General features: G+C 48.8%; 4 protein-coding genes across 4 annotated transcripts; 3 read left to right on the top strand and 1 right to left on the bottom strand.

The window, feature by feature from the left end:
* Window positions 1-1,521: 1,521 nt before the first annotated feature.
* Window positions 1,522-4,630, top strand: N7508_008085 (La domain family; the record flags this gene model as incomplete). Its single annotated transcript, XM_058466149.1, has 3 exons — window positions 1,522-2,215; window positions 2,338-4,003; window positions 4,063-4,630. 3 exons carry the CDS (start codon window positions 1,522-1,524, stop codon window positions 4,628-4,630), a joined length of 2,928 nt encoding a protein of 975 aa, XP_058317477.1.
* Window positions 4,631-5,777: 1,147 nt separating this feature from the next.
* On the top strand, window positions 5,778-7,161 carry N7508_008084 (SPFH domain-containing protein; the record flags this gene model as incomplete). Its single annotated transcript, XM_058466148.1, has 2 exons — window positions 5,778-6,274; window positions 6,357-7,161. 2 exons carry the CDS (start codon window positions 5,778-5,780, stop codon window positions 7,159-7,161), a joined length of 1,302 nt encoding a protein of 433 aa, XP_058317476.1.
* A 1,068-nt stretch (window positions 7,162-8,229) lies between these two features.
* On the bottom strand, window positions 8,230-9,030 carry N7508_008083 (uncharacterized protein; the record flags this gene model as incomplete). The annotated part of the gene is made up of 1 exon (XM_058466147.1): window positions 8,230-9,030. One exon carries the CDS (start codon window positions 9,028-9,030, stop codon window positions 8,230-8,232), a length of 801 nt encoding a protein of 266 aa, XP_058317475.1.
* A 990-nt stretch (window positions 9,031-10,020) lies between these two features.
* On the top strand, window positions 10,021-10,446 carry N7508_008082 (uncharacterized protein; the record flags this gene model as incomplete). Its single annotated transcript, XM_058466146.1, has 3 exons — window positions 10,021-10,071; window positions 10,195-10,265; window positions 10,335-10,446. 3 exons carry the CDS (start codon window positions 10,021-10,023, stop codon window positions 10,444-10,446), a joined length of 234 nt encoding a protein of 77 aa, XP_058317474.1.
* Between the last annotated feature and the right edge of the window lie 555 nt (window positions 10,447-11,001).

Below are 11,001 nucleotides of genomic sequence, written 5' to 3'. Positions count from 1 at the left end.
GTACGGAGCAAAGTACGTATTTTTATAAAGTCGAAGATTACATGGTATTCGGTAGTTATATGCCTCAATCTTGTAACATGGGGTGAAGATTAACAATAACAAAGGCCATGTTCTCAGTGGCTGACCTTTTAAGCTTAGAACTGAACCCTGAACTATCGCCACTTTGACAGCTACTTTAATCGATCGCGCGACCTCGGTTATCAGGCACCTGTGGGTTTCTGAGGCTCAATTCTCTGCGTGGATGGTGTTTGTCGAGTTTATAGGTAGTATACAAGTATAAACCAGTTCTCCATACCACCGAGATCGTCGACCTCGGCAAAGAAGATACACAATAGATTTTGAACTACACACAGTAAATATCAACGAGGTTCTGCCTTGGGCAATATATGCCTCAATTGTGCACAGTATGCATAGTATGCAGTATACAGAACCCCTTCGCACCTTGGGAGCCTAAGCAATCCTAGGGAGTTCAGTGTGACCAGTAATCAGGCCACCTTGAAGAGGCTTATAGGAACCTTGAAGACAGAATAAAAGCAATGTAAACAGTAAAGAAATGACATTTTACTATAAAATTCCAAAGTGCAGAGTAATTAATTACGCAGTGTAAGGAAAACCCCGCTACCACCAGTTTCTGCCCTGAACCAAATAATTTTGTTGGACTTCCTCTCTTCCTCTTCTCCCCATCCTCTCCGCGGGCTGTTTTCTCCCCTTCCATTCCTCCCCTTTCAACAACCCTGACCTTTCGCGTCACTTCTTTGTTACTTTGCGGTACCTCTCATCGTCTCACGCTTCGAGAGAACCGAAATCCGACCTTCCGAGACTCCCCACCACGTGCGAAATCGCGTCGTTCGGTCCCCCATTTTTTTCAAGGGATCGACACTGTCGCCAGGAACGCTGAATTGAACATTCTCTTCCTTGCTTGATTTGCTTCGAGAGTGAAGGGTGGAATCACACAAGGGAAGAGTTCCTGTGCATCCGACTTGCACCAACAGTAGTGACTGCACGAGCCTGCCGCTCAACATATCACAGCTTGGTAAACGACGTTCACAGGGCAGTGCCTTTGCGTCCTCGGTCGAATTTTTTTTCTTTCGCACCGTCACCTTCACATCTTCTTGACAACCGTGGGTTCGCAAGCCACAACTGTTGAGATTCTTCCTCAGTCGACGGTTCATTAATTGCGATTTGTGATCTAGACGATCCATACGACCGATACCCGTTCGATTGCACTTTTTGTGCGCCGACACATATACGCTGGTTTCTTGTTTCGCTGCAGGAAATAGTCCGTTTCGCATACACTGGGAGCCTCTCTGAAAGACGGGAAGCTACAGTTCAGTGAATTTACGAGAACGCGGGATCTTTGTCTGATTCCCACTTCTGCAGAAACCATATCGCCCACATAGGCGCAGACAGTTCTCCAGAGTCACCAAAGGAGGTTCGGGAAAAATAACCCGCAATCTCAAACGGACTCGTTTTCTTACACCAATCGTTACGATCAGAGCTACCGCAAGCTCTCATTTCGATATGTCTACCTTTTCGTACGCACAAGCCGCCAAGGGCGCATCCGGGACACCGACTCCATCTAAGACGCCATCAGAGCCGGAGAAGATCGACTCCAAACCGGAGGAAGTACCAACGGAGACCACAACGGAGACCGCGCCCGCTCCCGCTGAACCCGAGGCCCCTCAAACATCTGAGAAGATCGCCGTGGAGGAAACCAAGGATGACGACTTCACCACCGTCACCAACAAGCACGCCGCTAAGAAGGCCGTTGCCTCCCGCACGTCAAGTCCAAGCGTTCGCACCACGTCCAAGTCCCGCAAGTCTAAGGATGACGACTCTTCAAATACCCCGAATGGAACCACAGAGGCCACTTCTGAGAAGCAGGCTTCCACCGAGGGAAAGACCGATGCTATTGCTGAGAAGTCGAGCGAGAAGTCCGAGGAGGCTGCGAAGGATGCCGCCCTTCCCAAGGAGTTGAAGGCTGCTCCTCTCCCATCTATCAACATCTGGCAGCAGCGCAGAGAGGCGCAAGACGCCAAGGTCAAGACTACTCCTAAGTCTGCTACCGGCGGCAAGGCCAGCTCTACCAAGGGCGCTTCCACTGCCGATGAGTCTCAGCAGGATTCCAAGGCCTCGAAGAAGAAGAGCGCTGAAAGCGCACCAGAAGGCACCAAGGCTTCCAAGAAGACCGAGAGTGGCAAGGGACGCGATGCTGGTAAGATCTACTCGCAGATTGCGACATTATGAACCGCGCAGGCCAGTTTCATTTGGTTTTGACATGGTCGACAATGGTGCAAACTTTCAAGACCGACAATCAATTACTAACATACCCTACAGGATCGGTCCCCCCAGTTGAAGATTCTACCGCATGGCCCACTCCCCAGGTTGCTATTGGCGAAGAGAAGAAGAAGGCCCAGGAGAAGACCGACAAGAGCCCCGTGATCCGCCCCCATGGAAAGGAGAAGTGGACCCCCGTTCCTTACGTCCCTACTGCTGTGTTCAACACTCCTCTGCCTTCTGCCGGCGGCGGCCGCGGAGGCCGACGTGCCACTCGTGGTGGCCGTGATTCTGGCCGTGGAGCTAACGGCACCGGAGCTGCCGCCACTGACAAGGCTGCCTCTGGACAGGCTGCCCAGGGCAAGCAGGCCACCGCAGAGCGCGGAAGAAACGAGGCTACTGGACGTGCTGCCTCCCTCCCTGCCCAGTCGAGACGTTCCACGAGCACCGAGGCTGGTGCCACTGCTGATGCTCGCAAGGCTTCTCAAGCCCCCGAGCGCAGCCGTGGAGCTCGCAACGGCGAGGACGCCACCAAGCAGGTCAATGGAGAGAATGCTCCCCGCGCCCAGCGCGAGGGCAAGGCTTTTGGAAAGAACCAGGAAGCTCGCAATGGCAAGGGTGGAAACCTGGCCGTCGACTCGCAGGCTGCTGCCCGCACCAATGACCGTCGCTTTGATGCTGGCTCGAAGTCTGCTGATCCCGCTGGCTTCACCGAGTTCAACCGTGGTGAATTCCGTGGAGAGCGCGGAGGCCGTGGAGGCAACCGTGGCCGTGGTGGCTTCAACAACTTCAATGGTCAAAGTGCTCAGTTCAATAATGGGGCTGTGTCCAACAACTTTGCTCCCTCCAAATCCTTCGGTGGTTTCAATGACCGTCAGCGGTCACAACAGCATGGCCTTCCCAATGGCTCTCAGCAGAACAACCGCATGCCTTTGAGATCGCCCTCGCTGCCTAACGGAAATGTCTATGGTGTCTACCCCTTCCCTACCGATGTCAACACTATGTACGGCTACCAGGCTGTGAACCCCGGCCCCATGAGCGCTGTGCCCTACCAGCCATACATGGAGCCCTTCTCGCTCATGTCTATGCTGTCCATGCAGCTGGAATACTACTTCTCGGTGGACAACATGTGCAAGGACATGTTCCTTCGCAAGCAGATGGACTCCCAGGGCTTCGTTCCCTTGAACGTCCTTGCCAGCTTCAAGCGTGTTAAGTCCTTGACCGAGGATTTTGAACTTATTCGTCATGTTGCTCGCCAGCTCCGCAATGTTGAGTACCAGACCGGTGAAGACAATGTCGACCGTCTGCGTCCCAGAGACAAGTGGCAGCAGTGGGTTCTCCCTGTTGACCAGCGTGAACCTGCCGCTCAGCACACCACTCCCGCTGCCAAGAACGATGAGAACACCCCTGTGAAAGCTATCAACGGATCTGCTCCTCAATTCGTTCCCAACGGAGTTGCCAATGTCGCTAAGACATCACTTTCGTCTACCGCCCCCGAATTCATGCCTTCATTGCCTCACACCGCAGTGAATGAAATTGCCAATGTAGGATACCCCATGGACCCGTACCTGTCGCAAGATGCGAACTCGACTTGGTCGATTGTTTCGTCGTCTTCCCAATTACCTTTGGATCGTTCATTTTCTGACAGTTATTCAGCGCGCGGATTAGATTCGCATGCCGAATCCCCTTCCCCTCTTGACTTGAAGACGTTGGCGAACCCAGTGAAGTATGCCGAGACCCCTTCGCCTCATCTATGGTAGAATATTGGCTGACCTGTGTTGAAAGGTCTGATACTGACCGCTTTCGACATCAAGTCGGTGGTGCTACTCGTTCAAAATACAAAGACTTGAGGAGAAGGAGATACAACCAGTCAAAGAGAATGGGCCGTCCGTCCACAGAAACGTCCAATTATGCCCCGCAACTTTCTACCTTGCCAAGCGATGAACCTTTTGGCGAGCAAGGCCGATCAGTTACCCGAGAAAATACCCCTGTTGCCACCCTGCCTTACTCTGACTGGTCTCGGAGCTTGAAAAGCAATTTCGAATTGAACCTGTACAATGAATTTAGGCGTTCAGCCCTTGATGATCTTTTTACACGACACGTTGACAATGGGTTCAAGGCTCTCATGGATTTCTATCGGAAGGCTCTGTTTGCCCGCCGTATCCATTCCACTGTGATGTTTGACATGATCAATCTTTCGAAGGATACATCTCACGGTTGTTCAACCATCGCTTATGATATGATTCATGACGCCATTGCCAGTGGGGACATGTTGCTGAAAAACCAGAAAACTGTCAACAAACATTTCAATACCCTGCACGGCAACCTGCCCCGAGAAAAGTTACAACGTTGAGCCCTTTCGCATTTGCTTTTTTTTTCTGTTTCCTTTCCAGTTCTGCTTTTTTTTTCGCGACCCATTTTCACTGCTCGTTCATTCGTCATGACCGGCATTTTTTTTAACTTCTGTCCAAAAGGTTTCTGCATGCATATTCTCCAACTTTTTTTTCTAGAGTGCCAACTTTCTTTGCAATGCGGTTGGGCTTGTTTCTTGTGAAGCCTCGGAGTTCTTTTCACTTTTTTTTTATCTCATCTCCTTCTCTGTCCTTTCTGTTCCTTTTCTTTTCAGTCATGGGAGGTTATCAAAATGTTCTGGCGTCCTGGCATGATTTTTATTGGCAGTATCTCTCCCTTTCGATGCCTGCCGCTACGGTGTGCCGGGCCAACAAAAATTGTGTTTCCCTTGACATAGAGATTTGCACTTCTATTCTTGTTTCGTTTCTAAGGCTGTGGTTTCATCGACCCAGTCAGTGTGTGATCCAGATCCTCGGCTCTGGGTTTTAACAAGTATCAGCATGGCAATGACCCAGAGAAAAGCAATGGTCCAATCAAAACAAAAAGTCTTGTCTGAGGTTATCTGTGTTCTTCGTGTTTCTTCGTTGTGCCGTCAAACGGAGAAAATTACCAGCATTTTTACGTTGTCGTTTCCTCTTTCGAGAGACATACCCATCTGGTCTATCGCTGTCATCCCTGGGGCAGATTATTTCCCTTTCAGCATTGGTATGATCTCGCTCATTCTTTGCTTTTCTCTTTCTCTCGCTGGATTGTTTGCACAGCAGACTCTTGAGTTTCGTGTACTTTGTTCTTTGCATAAACCGGCTGTCCAGTTTTTTGTGGAGTAATATGATTGTTATGCATAATATGAGCAATTGACACTATGATATTGAAACTGTCCCATACAAATGTAAGCTGTAAGACTAATCTGTCATCTAATTTGTGTCTGCATACGAGAGATAAATGAGAAGTGAGCGTTGTCATGAACGAATATGCCGAGGTTTCTGCCTCAGGCTCCCAGACCTCAACCAAACGGAGCAAGCATAATCAGTCCCGAACCTTACTCCGACAGCTTCCACTCCCCTCCCCAGCTTTGTTCTGCGCCTTCAATCCTAGTGCACCCCCTTCACTCTCCATATCCTCTATATTCCATCTCCGACTTCTCCAAGATGGAGGGCGCAACCCGCCAGACCTCCAGGTTACTCCGGTCTCGTGGCCAGAACCTCCTTCCCAAACAACGCCGCCTCCCACGCTCCAGCACCGGGTCCCCCGGCATAGCCCTGAACCAGACTCAATGCCGAGCCCTTTCAAATTCATCCAAGAGCCTCGCCCCGGAGTCGCTCTTCAATAGCCTTAAAGCCGGTGGCCCATACGGCGACGGACCCACCACTTATTTCTCCAACAGACAGCCCCTCCCCGCAAACACTGTCGTGCGATTCGTGCCACAGCAGACGGCATGGATTGTCGAGCGCATGGGAAAGTTCCACCGCATTCTTGAGCCCGGTCTGGCTATCCTTGTTCCATTCTTGGATCGCATTGCGTACGTGAAGAGCTTGAAGGAGTCTGCCATTGAGATCCCTAGTCAGAATGCCATCACGGCAGATAATGTTACACTGGAACTAGATGGTGTGTTATACACGCGGGTGTTCGATGCGTACAAGGCAAGGTGAGGCATATCCCGTACTTCACAGGCTTGAATAGAGGCACTTGAACCGAAGAGTGATTAACACGTTGATTCTTCAATATAGCTACGGAGTCGAAGACGCAGAGTACGCCATTTCGCAACTGGCGCAGACAACCATGCGATCCGAGATCGGTCAGTTGACCCTCGACCACGTCCTCAAGGAACGCGCCAACCTCAACACAAACATCACAAAGGCTATCAACGAGGCGGCCCAGGAATGGGGTGTTGTCTGCCTGCGATATGAGATCAGGGACATTCATGCACCAGAGAAGGTCGTCGCTGCCATGCATCGCCAGGTGACAGCCGAGCGGTCGAAGCGCGCTGAGATCCTCGACTCTGAGGGTCAGCGCCAGAGCGCTATTAACATCGCCGAGGGTCGCAAGCAGTCAGTCATTCTGGCTTCCGAGGCGCTGCGTGCCGAGCAGGTCAACCGCGCTTCTGGTGAATCCGAGGCTATCCAGCTCAAGGCTAAGGCTACCGCTCTCGGTATTGAGGCTGTTGCCCGCGCTATCGAAGAAGGTGGCCAGGATGCTCACAACGCCATCAGCCTCAGCGTCGCTGAGAAGTATGTCGAAGCTTGGTCTAAGCTGGCGCGCGAGGGTACTGCCGTCGTTGTTCCTGGCAATGTCGGTGATATGGGTGGCATGATTGCCAATGCCATGGCTGTCTACGGAAAGGTCAGCCAGACACAGGCTCACAGTATGGCCGCGAAGACCCTTGGAGTGGACAATGTCTCCCAGTCATCTCAAAGCTCGGAACATGGTGTTGACCAGAAGAGCTTCGGAGAGGAGGCACAGGAGACTGCTCAAGCTCAGGCTAAGCCGGATGTCTTGGAAGGATTTGACCTAGCCAACAAGCAAAACAAATAGGCGTCTCTGCCTCATTCAGCCTAAACGAGAACGATGACCTCTATCTCTTGCCCTTGATGTGCTATTTATCCGCCCCCCCCCCCCCCCCCCCCCCTTTTTTTTTCTTTTTCTTTCCGTTTTGCATCCTGTCAAAATCTCATTCAGCCCCAGTCCCCCATTCGGCGCAAGGGTCTGGTTTCATTTTTCATTTTTACCACTCTGCTCCTTTGTATTTCTGATCCTACCCACGTTTCATCTTTGTTTTCTTTTGGTTTTCTCTCTTTTATTGGCACTTGTTTCTCCTAGCATTTCTGAAGGAGTCTTCCAAAACGCACACGCTTTGCTTTGCTTGTTGGTGTTGAAGTCGCCGACGAGGCTTCCTGTATGTGTACATAAAGGAACTGTTGACGATATGAAAATCCCCGTGGATGGGGAAAGCCTGAATGTACAAGTATTCCTTTTTATTGGGGTTGCTTTATATTGTTCGTAGTCTATCTATGAAGCTTGCTTGGTTAGTTTTGGGCATATTACGATGTTTTACATAAAATACCTAGGGCAATGAAAAGCGCGGTCTGCTTTTCATGGTGTGATCCGCAATCTATCTATGAGTTTGACATGATCGTTTTTGGATATGCTACGATATTGTCAATAAAACACCTGAATTGGCCGAAAAGGACTGACCTGAAATAATGGAAGTGAGTTAAATATCCAGAAAGAATGAAATGAAATGATACATTTAGAAGAAAGAACTAAATAGATAATGTAGTGGTGAATCCCGTGACAGTAGTATTTGAATGGCCTGAGGCATCTATGATGCCTCAGGAGACATGCAGTCTTCTCCTACAGAGAGAGAGGAGCATGATCCAACAACCTCAATATGACTACAGTTACTCGCAAAACTTCTTGATTCATGATATAGCATCAGGTTCGGTACGATTTACACCTTCAGGGACCGCTCTCTACGCCTTCAGGCCATGGGAGTGGTTGTGTGATCTCTTCATTAGTATCGACCCGTCTGCTATGTCAGACTGCCATCGTGCCATCCCCATTTCAATAAATAGATGCCAACGCACAAAAATAACAAACCGACTAAACAACCCGATCCAAACCGACCGGAATCGGCTCAATATCAAACCTCAAATGAAGCGCACAACAATTACCCGGCCCCGCAAAGGAAACAACCTGAGAAATATAGTGCGTCCCCCTAGAGAATGCCCCGAGAACCATGTAAGCGACAGCCTTACCAAGACGCGTCCCCAGAAGACCCTGATACTCAGGAGTATCATATCTCCAAACCATAATCGGGCGACGCGGCGCAAGGAAGTCAAGCCCCTTTTCGGTATAAAGCCTGTTCACAACAAACCGCTTGGTATTGAGGTTAACGACATTATCGAAATAGACATGCTGGAGAGACTCCATTGGCGCCCCGGCTTTGTAGAGGGTTGTTGCGATTTCGGAGAATGGGGGTCCGTCGTGTCTATTGATATCTTTGACGTAGATTATACCGTTTCCTAGGAGGATCCAGTGGAAGTTTCTTTCGCTGTCTGCGCATGGCTTGGTGAGCAATATGTCTCGGAATTCTTCGTATTTGAGGGTTCCTTGGTTGGTAAATTCTGTTTTGATTTCACATGGGGTGTGTATGATATTAGTTCTGAATATCCAGCCTTGTTTCTTGAGCTTCTTGATTGTAAGGGTTGTGGGCTTGATGGTGCATGTTGGGTCTTTTGGGTCTTCGAGCCATTTTTGGCGGATGGCGCCGTCTTCTTGGATCTTGCCGTAGAGTTGGGGTATTGTTTTTCCGATGACTTTTGTATATTCGGTTGTAAGTGAGCGAGAAATGGCGCTGGTGGAGACAGTAGAATATGATTTTCGTTGTTTTCTAGGTGCCATGTTGTGAGATGTTTGCCCTGGTGTACAAAATGGTTGATTGGGATAAGATTGAGGTTGTGTTGTTTTGATATAGTCTGTCTGATAATTGCTGGAGGAATTTGCTTGATATGGATGTTACTAAAGGATCTATCTGATTATTTATATGCGAATGTAGTGCTGCTGCTGTGGTTAATTGTCGTGTTGCTATCGATTTTACACAACGGAATTAAAAACACCTAGGAAATAAAGAAGCTATGATTAATCAGGAGAAACTAGGGCAATATGGGGGGTTCAAAACACAGGACATGGAATTAGCACGGATTCGAGACAAAGAAACGACAGCTTGGATCCCAGTCAAGATGCGAGACATCAACAATGTGTGATGAAATAGTGTTGTTTAAAACAATTCTATTGTGCAGACAAAGACCTGGTTACTAGTCGGAGGCATCCACTCTCGAATTACCTGCGAGTTCCCATTTTTGTGATAGGATCAAAGCTTCACATGCATAAGGAGCTGCTTGTTGAATGAAGTTCGTATACAATGATAACAAACCAAAGCTCAAGTGCATCTATGATAATCAAAGGGAGCTGCTCTTGGGTTTCCATACTTCAGTTCTAGCTCACCTCCAATGCAACAAGGGCTATCATGATGAACGACCGGGGGCCGGGAAACAAAAAGAAAAAAGCAATAGAGGACGTGTTATCTACCCATCCTCTTTGCAAAGGTCAGCCTCGTATTATTACTGGACTATACAAATGGATAGATCAGATGATGTCGTCACATTCATACAATTTGGTTGTCAAGACCACTCATAGTAAGGGCTCAACAATCGGAACGCGGACGAAAAGGGCCAGGCAATCATGCTCTTACACCGTATTAAGTACGCGCCCCGCTCACGTGTCGCCCCATGCTTTCTATTTCATCCCTCGTCTTTTTTCCTCTTCTCTTTCCTCTTCCTTCTCTTTATCCATCCTCAACTTCATACATAAACCACAGAAACCACAGAAACAATGCCGTCTGGAAACGGATACTCCTACAAAAGCTCCGGCACCAACAGTCAGGTAAACCTCCCCCTATTCCTACAGGCTCATAATTGGGAAACCAAGACATCGATGAGAGCTTTACATGATTGAGCATCAAAATCTCAATGAGATAGCAATATGTGCTTATCAGTTCCACCTTAGGGCAACCACTACTGCTCCCGTGACTATGGCTCTGGCGCCTCCAACTCGAACAGCTACCACTACTCGAACTCGTAAAAGCCCCAGTGATGCATCTGACGGTGAAAAAAAAAAAACTAGAATTGGCTGACTTGACTTGATAGCAATGGCTCTTACTACTACTCCAACCCTAATGGAAGTAGCTACTACAACAGCGGCTCCGGAAGCTCGACGTACACTCCTCCCTCCGGCTCCAGTGGTTCCGGAAAGAAATAGATAAACACCAATGTCGTAATCCATGCCTGTGAATCATATTTGAAATGTTGGGAAAGGCTGAGATATTGTGAGATATATAACTCTTAGTCGCGTTTGCTTCCAGATGCCTCTTTGTTAGTTACCGCGGTAGATCCTGGACCCATGAGATAATCAATGACTTATTTTGTATGTTGGCACGACCCGATGTGGAAAATAAACTGAGAAGCTGAAAGGTAAAAGTAGATCTAGGTCCATTATGTGACCAATAGTAAAGCTATGATAAGACCCTATCTGGGATTGCGTGCGCATGTATCTAAGGCAACTCGATGAAAGAGAGGACAGCCAGGCAAAGTTCGATAATGAGACTAAAGTAAAAGTAAGCAAGAAGTCCTCGGACAGTAAGTATTTGATAGGATATCTGCACAATCTAGACATACAATGCGAAATTGCAACAATAACGAAATAGAATGCACTCAACAATGAGTTGCACGTCCTCAATGACATAGCTTCATATGATAGTTCTTTGCTCATGAAGCAAGTAGCTCCTTGTCCCACCATCCCCCAAAGGAGATACTG

This window comes from Penicillium antarcticum (assembly GCF_028974205.1).
Source record: "Penicillium antarcticum strain IBT 31339 chromosome Unknown utg000008l_segment0_segment0, whole genome shotgun sequence".
NCBI classification, from domain to species: Eukaryota; Fungi; Ascomycota; class Eurotiomycetes; order Eurotiales; family Aspergillaceae; genus Penicillium; species Penicillium antarcticum.
Note: the sequence above shows the minus strand (reverse complement) of the source record. Positions and strands in the feature narration are given on the sequence as shown.